General features: G+C 66.7%; 4 protein-coding genes across 8 annotated transcripts; 1 reads left to right on the top strand and 3 right to left on the bottom strand.

Moving 5' to 3' along the window:
- Positions 1–18: 18 nt before the first annotated feature.
- On the bottom strand, positions 19–1,364 carry NME3 (NME/NM23 nucleoside diphosphate kinase 3). The gene is made up of 5 exons (XM_043455266.1): positions 1,139–1,364; positions 925–1,055; positions 712–813; positions 527–639; positions 19–431 (listed from the first exon to the last, which is right to left on the bottom strand). Exons 1-5 carry the CDS (start codon positions 1,182–1,184, stop codon positions 314–316), a joined length of 510 nt encoding a protein of 169 aa, XP_043311201.1. The 5' UTR covers positions 1,185–1,364; the 3' UTR covers positions 19–313.
- A 123-nt stretch (positions 1,365–1,487) lies between these two features.
- On the bottom strand, positions 1,488–2,795 carry MRPS34 (mitochondrial ribosomal protein S34). The gene is made up of 3 exons (XM_043455264.1): positions 2,393–2,795; positions 2,202–2,244; positions 1,488–2,112 (listed from the first exon to the last, which is right to left on the bottom strand). Exons 1-3 carry the CDS (start codon positions 2,711–2,713, stop codon positions 1,820–1,822), a joined length of 657 nt encoding a protein of 218 aa, XP_043311199.1. The 5' UTR covers positions 2,714–2,795; the 3' UTR covers positions 1,488–1,819.
- An 18-nt stretch (positions 2,796–2,813) lies between these two features.
- EME2 (essential meiotic structure-specific endonuclease subunit 2) lies at positions 2,814–6,062 on the top strand. Its single transcript, XM_043455250.1, has 8 exons — positions 2,814–3,077; positions 3,258–3,394; positions 3,753–3,845; positions 4,515–4,606; positions 4,780–4,873; positions 5,005–5,120; positions 5,261–5,450; positions 5,531–6,062. Exons 1-8 carry the CDS (start codon positions 2,852–2,854, stop codon positions 5,699–5,701), a joined length of 1,119 nt encoding a protein of 372 aa, XP_043311185.1. The 5' UTR covers positions 2,814–2,851; the 3' UTR covers positions 5,702–6,062.
- A 141-nt stretch (positions 6,063–6,203) lies between these two features.
- Positions 6,204–11,787, bottom strand: SPSB3 (splA/ryanodine receptor domain and SOCS box containing 3). 5 transcript variants are annotated; one of them, XM_043455254.1, is made up of 7 exons: positions 11,671–11,787; positions 10,335–10,472; positions 7,700–7,874; positions 7,423–7,610; positions 7,236–7,338; positions 7,037–7,162; positions 6,204–6,948 (listed from the first exon to the last, which is right to left on the bottom strand). In XM_043455254.1, exons 2-7 carry the CDS (start codon positions 10,458–10,460, stop codon positions 6,635–6,637), a joined length of 1,032 nt encoding a protein of 343 aa, XP_043311189.1. In that variant the 5' UTR covers positions 10,461–10,472; positions 11,671–11,787; the 3' UTR covers positions 6,204–6,634. The 5 variants fall into 5 exon arrangements, with proteins under 5 accessions (XP_043311189.1, XP_043311191.1, XP_043311186.1 ...); XM_043455256.1 differs by lacking the exon at positions 11,671–11,787 and adding an exon at positions 11,524–11,643; XM_043455251.1 differs by having other exon boundaries at positions 7,236–7,610.
- Between the last annotated feature and the right edge of the window lie 6 nt (positions 11,788–11,793).

Raw genomic sequence — 11,793 nt, 5'->3', positions numbered from 1 at the left:
CAAACCAACTGGAGCACAAAAGTTTTCTTCCGTTTATTATAAAAACAAATGCCCGGCAAGCCAAGTACCAGAGCTGCGCCCTGCTGCGTTTCCAGGCAAGCTGTAAACAGGAGCGGGCTGGGCCGAGGAGCCTGAAAACCCCATCCAGGGCAGGAAGGCAACCAGAGCTCGGCAGGCGGGCACCCACCTGCCCTCCGGAAGGCTGCTGCGGGGCTGCCACAGGACAGGCGCTCTGAGCTCCGGGGTGGGGCCTGGAGGGGGCGGGGTCAGCAGCAGCCCGCTTCGGAGGGGCACACCTGCCCGACAGGCCCGGCTACTCGTATAGCCAATGCCCCGCGCTATCCTCCCAGCACAGGAGCTCGTCTGTGCGGAACCAGAGTGCGATCTCGCGGCGGGCGCTCTCCACCGAGTCGCTCCCGTGAATCACATTCCTGTGCGGGAGAGGCGGCGTGAGCACAGCCCGGGGCAGGCAGAGCTCGGTCAAGGTCCCGCGCAGCCCACTTTGGGGAGTCAGAACCTGACTTACTTGCCGACCTCGATGCAGAAATCGCCGCGGATGGTGCCGGGCGCGGCGTCGGCCGGATTCGTGGCTCCGATGAGCGCCCGGGAAGCGCGCACAACGTCCAGACCCTGCCACACCTGCCGACAGGGTCGGAGGTCAGCGCTGGGTCAGCGTCCCGCCCGCCTGCCCGCCCGCCCGCAGACACTCACCATGGCCACCACCGGCCCGGAGCCCATGTACTTGACCAGGCGCCCGAAGAAGGGGCGCTCGCGCAGCTCGGCATAGTGTTCCCGCAGCAGCTCCTCCGAAGCCTGGGGAGGTAGGGCGACAAGCCGCGTGCTCGGGGATCCTAGCCCCCGGGGCCCCGCCCCACGCCCGTAGACCCCGCCCCGTTCCCCACGGCTGGAGACCCCGGCGCTCACCTGCACCAGCTTCAGCGCCACCAGCTTGAAGCCCTTCCTCTCGAAACGCCGCACGATCTCGCCCACGAGCCGCCGCTGCACGCCGTCGGGCTTCACCGCCAGGAAGGTGCGCTCGTGCACGCCGGTGTAGGCTGCGGGGACCGGCGGGGTCGGGGCGCGTCAGGCCCGGCCGCACCCCCTCCCCGCCCCGCGTGGCCCGGCCCGCGACGCTCACCCGCCGGGAAGAGGTTGGCGAAGATGGTCAGCATCAGGCAGATCATGATGGCGACGGCGGGGCGCGGGCGGCGCGGGCCCGGGTCGGGGGCGGTGCCCGGACCGGGGCGGAGCCTGTGCTTAAAGCGGCATTGTCGCTGGGAGCCGCAGCCGCGGTGGGCGCGGCGAGGCGGCGCCTGTCGTCCACGCCCACACCGGGACCTCTACGGTCGCGCCCGGGCCGCCCCAGTCCCCTTGGGTCTCCGCACCGAGGGTCGTAAGCAGCAGTGACAGCCTGTTCCTCCCCGAAGCCCTGCCACCAGCCCGCTTTGGTCCCCCAACCCCAAACTCAAAAGAAGCCACATCCCAGGTTACTTCATGCGCCTTTATTCGCGTTCAGTTTCTGCCCGGGTCGTGGGAGGGGAAGCCAAGGTGGAAGTGACAGGCCAGCACTGGGCTCCACACCTGCTGCCCTGCTGCTTCCAGCGTGCCCCCAGGAACCACTTCTGGCAGTCAGATCTGCGAGTTGGGGAAGCCGGGACAGAGAAGATAAGGTGCAGACCGCACCCTTTGTACGAAAACGTAGAACTCGACAAGTCGGCGAGGAGGTCAGATCCAAGATACCAAGGGAGCTGATTCAGGTGTGACCCAAAGGGGTGCCCACTGTCTTGCACCCTTGGGGCAGCCTGCCAGCTCCCGCACTTTAGACTGCTGTGCCCTTGGTCTTTTTCTTCGCCTCCTGGTTCTCAGGATAGTCCCAGGGATCAGTGCGTATCCTCTCCAGGCTGAGCATGGGCTCCTCCGTGCTGGGGTCTCCGTTTTTCTGTCGCTCTGCTAGAATCATGGCCCGGAGGAGCGGCGGGTAGGGGACGGGGAGCGGCGTCTCCTCCGGCGCCGGCGTGAAAGAGGTGAAGGCCTCCTCCTCGTGCTTGGGCACCAGCCGCCAGTCGTGGTACATGACCTGCTCGATCTCCCGGGCCTCACTCTCCGTCTTTCCTGGGGAGAGGAGACCGGGGACCTTTGCTCAGACATTGCCGGAACAACCTGTTGCGGGCAGCCTCCCCACCGAGTCTCCGACGCCTTACCTTTGAAGGTCAGGATGCCCCAGGCCTTCCCGTGGTCCAGGTTCTGTAAAGCAAGTAGGGGAGGAGGTCAGCTCGGAAAGCGCTCGCCCAGGGGTCGGGCGACAGGAGACCCCCTCCCACTCAGCGGCTCGCAGGGGAGGCGCCGGAGCCCCGCGGGGCCGGGAGCGGCGCGGAGCTCGCGGTGCGCGCACCTGCGCCGTGTAGTCCGGCCGGACCCGCGTGAGGCGCCAGTAGCACGGCTCGTCGTGCTGCCACAGCCAGGACTTGCGCGTGACCAGGCGGCCCAGGCCGAAGAACGGGAGGCGGCCGAGCAGTTGCAGGAGCCGACTCTCGCGGCGCACGTCGATCCAGGCTCGCATGGGCAGCTTGCGGCCCGAGTGCGGCCGCATCAGCGTCTCGTAGTCCAGGGCGTAGCGCACCGAGTCGCGCGGCCGCTCCCGCTGCTCGCGCAGGGCCCGCACACGGCGGGCCAGCTCGGCGATCAGCCGCGGCCGCACCTTCCTCCGCGCCATGGCCGGGGCGGCCTCCACGGTCCGGCCGGAAGATGCCCCCGCCGCCGCGCTGCAGACCCGCCTGGCGCCGGAAGCGGCGGGTGTCCCCTGCAAAGGAGTCCGGGCGCGGCCGGAAGTGGAGAAGGGGCCGGGCGGGCCATGGCGAGGGCAGGGCCCGGGAGGGCCGGGGGCGCCCGCCGGGGCCGGGAACAGCGGCGGCCCCCGACGTGGGAGATCTCGGACTCGGACGCCGAGGGTCCGGCTAGCGCGGAGACCCCCGCGACGACTCGGGACCCGGCGGGAGAGCGCAGGCCGGCGGCCGAGGCGCTGCGGTGGCTGCGGCCCTGGCAGGCGGTGCGTCGCCTGGCGGTGCTCGTGGACCCAGGTGCGGGGAGCCGCTCGGGTGGGAGCCCGGCCTTGGGGGACCCGGTTGGACGGACTCCGCCCTGCGCCCTGGGAGCCGGCCGGGGGTCAGTGCTGGCAGCGCGCTGTCCGGGCGGTGGGTGTCCGGTGTCCGCGCGGGGGAGGGAGCAGTGACCGCCGGACTCCTTGCGCCCCGTCCCAGCCGTCCTGGAAGACGCGGGTGCCGATACCTTGATGGAGGCCCTGCACGCCCTGGGCTGTGAGCCCCGCGTGGAGCCGCAGCGCCCGGCGCGGAGCCTCCGCTGGAGCCGAGCGAGCCCAGACCCTTGCCCGCGCGGTGTGAGTGTCCCGGGGGTGGGGGCCGAGTGCAGCCCTGGGTTGGGTGTTTTAACGTAGCAGAGATGCTCTGAGAGGCACGTTTCCCAAAGCAGCGAACTGAGAATGGGGGGCGCGGAGCGGGCGGTTAAAGGCTGGGACCCAGAGCCTGAAGGAAGGGCCGCGCTGAGGGACCGGCCCTCCCAGCCCGTCCAGGCTGTGGCCGCAGGCGTAGCCGCCTGGCCCTCTGGCTCGGTGTTAGTAGAAGTCGGGATGTTGGGCTGGTGGAGAGCGGCCCGGGGAGAACCTATGTGAGCCCCGGGACTCCTGGGGGCCCGGACTGTGGCCCGGGGTGGGCAGCAGCACCCCCCATGTCCCCCAGGTGCCCCCTGAGGTGTGGGCTGAGGATGAGCCCCACGTGCTGCTGCTGCTGGAGCCTGAAGAGTTTGTGCGCGGAGTGGTCCAGCTGACCCAGGTGCGGCGGCGGAGTGGGAGGAGAGCCTTGTCGGCAGATGGCAGGGCTGGGTGCTCTGCCTTGGGCGTCAGGGCTGAACTGGGGGAAACTGCTGGGCTCTTGGGCTGGCAGCAGATGGGAGCCACAGCTGCTTCTAGACCGTAGAAGCCACGATGAGGCAGGTTCTCTTGAGTCCTGAGTCAGAAGTTAGGTGGTCAACTGCGGGTGGGGGCCTGGGGACCAGAGCCACGGGCTGGCTGTGCAGTCGGCCTTGTGACACCCCACAACCCAGCCCCCCTGGCACGAGAAATAGGGATTGCTCTCTCAGCTGACGTTTGCACCAGAGTATGTTTAGGCCGGACCATCTGCCAGGCTCTGGGTCTCAGGGTTCACAGTTCATCAAGCACCTGCTCTGTGCCAGGCAGAGGTGGGCCAGGGATGGGGAGGGGGCTTCATTCCAAGTCTTCTAGGTGCCTGGGATGTACCTGGGGACTTTCGTAGACCTCCCTGTGGGAAGCACAGGGCTGGTTTTCTGAGGGAGCAGGCCGGGCGGAGGAGTCCACCCCGCCCCCTCCCAGCACCGAGGGGTCCTTCTTGGAAGGACTTTGCTTGCTTCCTGCAAGCTGGTGCTGGCCGGTGGGCCCCGCCTGCCACAGCCCCGAGGAACAGGTGAGCCTCCTTGGCATGCAGGTATGTGGCCCGACCTGTTCTGTGCCCTGGGTCACACCTGAGAGCCCTGCCTGCCTCCACCTGGCTGTCATCGGTCTGGACGCTTACCTGTGGTACTGGTCACCCTGACACCCTTGGCCCACCTCACTGGGACGGGAGGGTTCAGGGGGAAGGCAGGGTGGCTCTGGGGGCTGGCTTCACAGCTGACCCCCTCCCCTGGGTGGCTCGGGGGGAGGGAAGAGGGTCAGGGAGGGTGAGGGGCCAGAGGGACTGTCCGTCTGCCCAGGTCTCAGCAGCCCAGAGCCCAGGAGATGCGGCAGCCAGGGCGTCCAGCGGTCACTCGCACCAAGGGGGCGGTCGGCTGGCCTGAGGTGGAGGAGGTGAGACGGTGAGGTGGGCCTGGGACCTGGTCCTGGGCTGCTGTCCAGGGCGCGTCGGGGGCCGGTGTGGCCCATGGGGGCATGTGTTGTTGGGGAACCCCATGCCCCACACCACGGTCACTCCCACCTAGGCCCTGGTGCACCTGCAGCTCTGGGCAAACGTGGACGTGCTGCTGGTGGCCTCCTGGCAGGAGCTGAGCCAGCACGTGTGTGCCTTCACCAAGGCCCTCGCCCAGCGCCCCTTCAAGTGCGTGACCCTCTCCCTTCTGGGAGCTGCGGGTGGGGGGGGGCGTGTCCGAGGGGTCCCAGGCTCTGCTGAGCAGGGGGTGGGGTGCTTGGCAGAGGTGAGGAGCCTCTAGCACCTCCCTGCACCCCCCCCCCCACCAGGCAGGCCCGGGAGTCTGGGGCCTTCCTCTTCTGCACTTCTGGGCGCTGGGCGGCAGGCGAGCGAGTGGCCAGAGATGGCGCAGGGCTGCGGGGAGCCTGGTGGAGGCAGGTCAGGCAGTTCAACCGCGTCAGCCCAGCCGTGGCTGACACTGTTGTCAGTGCCTTCCCATCCCCCCGCCTGCTGCAGCAGGTGGGTGCCCGCCCTCACCCAAACCCCAGGAACGGGGCCGGCTCCGCAAGGCCTGCCACTCACCCCTGCGCCCGCCCTAGGCGTACATGGCCTGTGGCACAGAGCAGGAGCGCCTGGCCCTGCTGGCTGACCTCCCGGTGAAGACGGGCAAGGGTGTGCCGCCCCGCAGGGTGGGGCCCGACCTCTCCCGCCGCATCTGCCTCTTCCTGACCACGACTGACCCCGACCTCCTGCTGGACCTGGGTTCCTGACCACGCCTGTGGGGTCACACAGGCCCCCCCCGCCTGCGGCAGGAGTGATCACGGCCGCCCAGGGGACCCGCGGGAAACCACGGGGGGTGGTGCGCCCTGCACCTGGGGCTCTCGGGGCTCTTGGTCGAGTCTGACCCCGAGCTGGGAGATGAGGGGGCAGCAGAGAGAAATCTTGCATAACTGGGAGAAGAGGAAATTCTTTGCTCGCCGGTGGAAGGTCTCGAGACGGTGGGGGGGTGGGACTCACGTGCCCTGGACCTGTGCACGCTGGCCGAGGGCTGGCACCAGTAGGACTGGCTGTGGGGGCTCGGGTCCCACAGGGGAAACTCCCATCACTGGGAGGCTGGGGTGGGGGAATCTTCATTTTTGAGACAAGGTTTAGAGGGATGAGAAAGAACCAGGCCACCTCTCCCAGGGTACCATGAGGGCCCAAGAGGAGACAAGCGCGAACACCTATGAGCCCCAGGCCTCACTTTGACCCCCTTCATTCTATAGGCAGGTGGACATCAGACTTAGTTTATTATGGTCGCTTTCAGCCTCAGACAGGAGGAACAGAGCTGACGACATGCAAAGCAAGTTAAGAAAAACCTGAGGCCGGTGGTGGCAGGGAGAGCCGACCTCAAGGAGCGTCCTCCTCGCAGGCAGCGAACCACAGCCCCCCAGCCCCTCCCCTGCCAGCCCCCCAGGCCTGAGCCCAGATGTGCTGGGGCGGCGGCTGCTCTCACGCCCAGCACCGGAGCACACAGGCTGGGTCTCGGGGTCATAGGGCTGATAGCCCCGAGCCCCTGCAGTGAGGCCCGTCCTATCCTCAGGCAGCAGAGGGGCAGCGGGACAGACCTCAGCTCGGTCCTCCCCTCGGCGGCCCTGGGGCAGTCCACAGGCGGGGCGAGGACTGCGCTGTCCCAGCCCCGGGGGTCTCGATCAGGAAGCAGGCTAGGTCCTTCGGCAGCGCTTCCGCTGGCAGTGCCGGGGCTCGGGGCCGCTGGCCGCGGGCGCAGGAGGCTGGCGACTCATGCTGAGGACCCAGCCCAGCTTGTGATGCAGCACCTGCTTGAGGCCGGGCGGCAGGGGCAGGCCCTCGAGCGTGTCCCCGGAGCCGGGCCGCAGCTGGCGCAGGCGGTAGCAGCACAGGTACTGCAGGGACGTGACGCTGGCGCACGAGCGGATCACCTTCATGCTGCTCTTGGCCGCCGTGGAGCACACCATCGGGTAGAACCTCTTGTTCTGCAGCTGCGTGGCCGCCACGCCTGGGGGAGGGGGGGAAGCCTCAGGGCTCTCAGCTCCCCCCAGGGCTCGGACCCCGCTCCCGGCAGCCGCGGTAGGGCTCGCCCTCACCTATGCACTTCCTGTTCTTGAAAAAGGTCAGCGTCCCGTGCCAGGTGTCCAGGTGCACGCCGATGATGGAGCCCTGGCCGAACCTCGAGGAGAAGCTCGTCTTGTCGCCCTTGTGGTGGAGGAGGCCTGGGGGCAGCAGGGTTGGGGTGAGACCTGCAGCCCGGGGGGTGCCAGCTCTGCCCACCTGGGCCCCACGCACCTGTGTAGGAGAGGCCCCAGCTGTCCTCGTCCCGGCCAAGCAGGCTGCAGAACGTGTGGTGGTACTTGTCCAGGTCCACATCCGACGTCCCGATGCCCACCATCTGGGAACAGGGGGCTGGGCAGAGGGGGCAGGGGACCGAAGTGCCTGGTAGCACCCCCGCCTCCCAGCCCCGCCGGCCACTCACCATGTCGGTGCCGTAGACGGGCGACGTCATCTTGATCTCCCAGAAGTGCTGGCCCTCCCCCAGCTCCTTGGTGCCCCGGATGGCTGCCGTGCCACAGCTGTACTCCATGTGGAAGCTGACCTTCCGGTTGTCACAGCTCAGCAGGGTGGCCGAGGACTTGTTCAGGTCATCCCAGACCCAGTCGAAATCTGCGAGAGCGAGACGCCCAGCTGAGCCCCAGCCTGCCCGGAGGCCACCTGCCCGCCTGCCCGCCCGCCTGCCGCAGCCCCGCACTCACACTCGTCCTCCTCGCCGCAGCGGCAGTCCCGGCCCCGGTGGGCAGTGTGCAGGCTGCCGCAGAAGGCCTCGCTCTGGCTGTCACAGTCGCAGAAGGACTCTCCAGTCACCGGCACGGCGCTGGGGATTGATGACGGCAGGGACGTGCACTCAGGGTCGGAGTCTGAGTCGCTGTGCTGGGGGACATGGGAGATGTTCCCACCCGGCCTGCCAGCACTGGCCCAACCGCCCTCCTTCCACCTGCCCCACCACAGGTCCGCCCCACCACAGGTCCATGGGTCAACAGCCAGACGTCCCGAGGAAGGGACCTGGGGCTTGGCCTCCAGAGGACTGCCCCAGGGCACAGCCAGCTGCTGCAACCACAGACAGCTCTTCCGGCCTCCTCGAAGGTCAACCACGAGGAGGCTTCCTGGGAATGGAGTCAAGAGCCCTGGAGGTCCAGTGGCTTATCAGCCCCCCGGCAGGGCTGCACACTCAGCCATCCTCAAGGCCCAGAGCTAGGTCACAGATACACAGGGGAGCCCATGGCAAAGCCCACCACTGACCTAAGGAAGGCAGCTTGGTCTCCCTGGAGCAGCAGCTGGGCTCCTGGGGCCCGATTGCCATGGCAGAGCCTACACACCCGGCCCAGACTGCGGCTCCCCCATCTGTGCCCAGGGCAGCTCAGCCCCTGTCACATGGCCCTGCTGAGCGAGCCCTGCGGTCACAGGCCCTCTGCACGGGGGCTCAGTCCTCATGGGACAGACTCCAAGCCTTAGGGGCCCGATCTCAGCCCAGCACCAGACGCCAAGGCTGAACTGGCCAGGTTCTGGAGACCAGCTGACCAGACCCTCCTGAAAACCAGTGAGGGTGCCTCCAGGCACCCACCTGGGCTCTGGACCCTGGCCAGCCAGCGAAGGCCCAGAGCACAGGCCTCCACCCTCACTCTCTTGGCCTCTGGGTGCCCCTCTGGCCCGAAATGCCCTTTGCACAGCCGTCCAGCAGACCTGCTCAGATCTGAGATCCTGCTGCCCTGACAGCAAAGCCCACAGACTTACCCTCCTCAGATAGCATCAGCGCCCCCACCCAGCCCCCTGTCCTGCCCACCCTTGTCCCCTTGGGGTGGGGCAGGGTCTGTTCGCCCCTGGATCTCTCTCGGATACCAGTTCAAAAAGGCTCTGCCAGGCCCGTGCTCTGCGTCCTCTTCCTTCCTGTCGGCTCCCTGCTCACCTGCCTCCTGCCCCCAGGATGGAGTCCCTGCTCCATCACACTCAGCCCTGAGCACCACAAAGGAGGGAAGCAACACAGAAGCCGGGCAGGGAGCGAGGAGGTCGAGCCCGTCGGAGATGGGTAACCATGGAGAGGCTGAGGGCCCCCAGCACCTAGCTCTTGAGGAACAGGCAGGCCCCCTGCTGCGGGAGGAGACACCCCTCCCCGAGCCAGGGCGCAGACCTGAGCACCACTGGCCCTGGAGTTCCCATGTTTGGCATCCAGCATGTAACCCCCTGCATGGAGGGCAGAACCCGCTTCTCCGCAAGCTACACAGAGAGCTCGGGGCCGCGGGGGCAGTGATGGGTGTGTGCCGCCTTCAGGGCTGCTGGACGACCCAACTGCAAGTGTGTGTCAGACACCGCGCCTCCAGCCCCTGGACGCCTCCCGCATCCCACAGCAATGAGCCAGCGAGGCAGGCGCAGGCAGAAAAAACTGCCCAAGCCACGTGGTCAGTGGGAGCTGGAGGCGGGACAGGAATGCAGGCCGGGGCCTCTCGCTGGCCTGGGCAGGGAGTTAAGGGAGGCCCGGGAAGGGGGCCCAGGATACCACCAGCTCCAATTCCCCCCCAAAGTCTGGTGGTTCCAGGGGCTCAGCTGCCCTCATGCTGGAGGGGGGGGGCGGGGGGGAGATATCTGTCCCCGCCAGACACCTGGCTGAGCCAGGGCACCAAGGCCAGAGTCAAGTCAGAGATCCCCAAGAACAGTGGAGGAGACTCAGGGCAGAGCCGAAGCCCAGCTCTGCCCTGAGAGGTTCAGGATCCTGACTGTGAGGCTCCCCATGGCAGATACAGAGTGCACCCAGCCCCACCACAGGGTCAGGGTGACAAGGCTCCGACTGCAAAGCCCCAGGCCCCTCAGGAACTCGCCCTGCAGACAGACAGCTGAGTCGCCCTCCTCAAGGCCTCCGTGATCCTGGGCCTCGCGGAGCTCAGGGTGCTGAGCACAGGAAGGCACAGGAATACTGGTCTTTAAGAATCAAAGTTCTTTTTTTCAGGTGCATATACACAAATATAGAGCACAGGCTTCAACAGAGGAAATGTCCAAAAAGTTGCACTTGGAGATAACAATAACCACCCTTGTAATCGGCCGAGTAGATGGAATGGAGACGTTTTTGTTAAGTCAACTGACCAAAGTACCCACTGACACCCACTACAGAGAAATGTATCTGCCTTGAGGTCCCACCACACAAGGCCACGTGTGTCCTTAACTGGCATGAAGTGCTTGGGAGAGTGGAAAGAGCACACACAGCAACTGGTCCAGCAGAGGTGACCCCATCCTCTGCCCCCAGGGCCATCTTTCCCTTTCCATCTCAGTTCAGGCAATGCCTGCCCCGGGGGGTCTCCTCACTTTTGTCCAGCCATGCCCACCTCACCCACTGGAACCTACCTGCCCATCAGAGTCGTAGCCCCAGTTGGCAGTCCCTGCCAGAGCGACAGCCCGGGCATCCGCATCCCGGCGGGCTGCGCTCAAGACAAAATGCCACGCTCTGCTGCTCCGTGGGCGCCTGGCCATGGTGGAAAGGAGCTGGAAGAAACCACAGGGTCAGAGCAGAGAAAGACGCAGCACACCAGTTGGTCCCATAGCCTGTGCCAGCCCACCCAGGTCTGGAACTCTCTTCACAAGCTGGTACCTCGCTCCAGGATCCAAGCACCTTGATGAAACTCAGGTAGAGAGCATGGAACACCACCCAGATATCCATGACTCTCAAAGGCCCCTCTCTGAGCTTGGCCTCAGGAACCCAAGTGTCCTGCCTACCCGTCCCTTGGGCATCTCAAGCCTTGCCTGCCCTTCCTCCGGTGTCCAGTTTGACAAATGGCATCTCCATCCTCCCAGTTCCTCATGCCAGACACACAGCAGTCATCCCAACACCTCCTCCCACCACGTCCCTCCACGCCCCACACCACCTCCAACGGTGGGTGTCCTGAACCTTCTGCCGCCACCGCGCCTCTCCCACCCCCGCAAGACTCCTCCGCTCCGGCTCCGCCCACTTATTCATTACAACCCAGCTTTTTCGAAACATAAATCTAAAAAAATTTTGAATTAGCGAGTTATAAACTTCTCAGGGCTTACCATTGTTCTCCGGATAAAATGTAAAATCCTACCAAGCCCATCAAGTTCCGCCCTGTTCCGGCTGCTGGTTCTTTCCAGCCCTTTGCCCAGAACGCTTTCCCCTCCCGTCTTTGGCTCTCAACTTCCAAGCCCGACTTACAGTTACAAGTCGATCTCTGGGATCTTGTACTGAAATTCCCCAGGAGGGCCGGGACTGTCCCCGGCCACGATCCCGAGGGGCGGCAGGGGACGCGCGTAGGCACAGCTTTTGAGGAATGGGAGCCCGTCTGCAGACTCGGGTTCGCTACTGGAGCCGGCCACGGCGGGCCCGGCCTAAGCCCCGCCCGCCACCGCCACGGCAACAGTAGGCGCCAGGCCGTGCACGGGGGATGCACGGTCCCGAGACGACCCCGCTGCAGCAGGGGTCGCTTCCCCGTCGGGCATCGCACTGTCTAAGGGTCGGCGGGGTCGCGGGGTTCCTCCCACCCGCCGCCCCGCCCGGCCTGCGGCGCAGAGCCTCGCCCGCCTCTTCTGGCCCCGCCGCCGCCGCCGCCGGAACAAAGGCGCACCGCCCGCAGCTCCGCGAGGCCAACGGGTGCAGTGGGGTCCCGACCCAGGCTGGGCAGCAGGGCCCGGAAGACCCGGGGAGGAGCGGCCGAGGCCCGCTGCTCACCTGCAGCCGCTCTGCGCTGCCGCGCTCAGCCGGGCCAGCCGTGACCTACTTTCCGCTCCGGAGCAAGACGTAAACAATCCCCGCCCCGCGGTCCGCCCCCCGCGCCGCATTGGCTCCGCAGTG

Source organism: Cervus canadensis, chromosome 32, assembly GCF_019320065.1.
Source record: "Cervus canadensis isolate Bull #8, Minnesota chromosome 32, ASM1932006v1, whole genome shotgun sequence".
In the NCBI taxonomy this organism is placed as follows: domain Eukaryota; kingdom Metazoa; phylum Chordata; class Mammalia; order Artiodactyla; family Cervidae; genus Cervus; species Cervus canadensis.
Note: the sequence above shows the minus strand (reverse complement) of the source record. Positions and strands in the feature narration are given on the sequence as shown.

Bases quoted from the DNA above. Each gene is read 5' to 3' on its own strand.
- SPSB3 (XM_043455251.1), bottom strand. From the start codon at position 10,460: ATGGCCAGGCGCCCACGGAGCAGCAGAGCGTGGCATTTTGTCTTGAGC. The intron at 7,163-7,235 runs GTGCGTGGGGCC...TGCTGCCCCCAG, and splicing joins CTGGGGCCTCTCCTACACAG to GCCTCCTCCACCACAAGGGC. The intron at 6,949-7,036 runs GTGAGGGCGAGC...CCCCTCCCCCAG, and splicing joins CAAGAACAGGAAGTGCATAG to GCGTGGCGGCCACGCAGCTG.
- MRPS34 (XM_043455264.1), bottom strand. From the start codon at position 2,713: ATGGCGCGGAGGAAGGTGCGGCCGCGGCTGATCGCCGAGCTGGCCCGC. The intron at 2,245-2,392 runs GTGCGCGCACCG...CTTGCTTTACAG, and splicing joins GGCCGGACTACACGGCGCAG to AACCTGGACCACGGGAAGGC. The intron at 2,113-2,201 runs GTAAGGCGTCGG...TCCTCTCCCCAG, and splicing joins GGGCATCCTGACCTTCAAAG to GAAAGACGGAGAGTGAGGCC.
- NME3 (XM_043455266.1), bottom strand. From the start codon at position 1,184: ATGATCTGCCTGATGCTGACCATCTTCGCCAACCTCTTCCCGGCGG. The intron at 1,056-1,138 runs GTGAGCGTCGCG...CGGTCCCCGCAG, and splicing joins CGCCAACCTCTTCCCGGCGG to CCTACACCGGCGTGCACGAG. The intron at 432-526 runs GTAAGTCAGGTT...TCTCCCGCACAG, and splicing joins TTCTGCATCGAGGTCGGCAA to GAATGTGATTCACGGGAGCG.
- EME2 (XM_043455250.1), top strand. From the start codon at position 2,852: ATGGCGAGGGCAGGGCCCGGGAGGGCCGGGGGCGCCCGCCGGGGCCGG. The intron at 5,121-5,260 runs GTGCGTGACCCT...CCCCCCCACCAG, and splicing joins CTCGCCCAGCGCCCCTTCAA to GCAGGCCCGGGAGTCTGGGG. The intron at 5,451-5,530 runs GTGGGTGCCCGC...CGCCCGCCCTAG, and splicing joins CCCCCCGCCTGCTGCAGCAG to GCGTACATGGCCTGTGGCAC.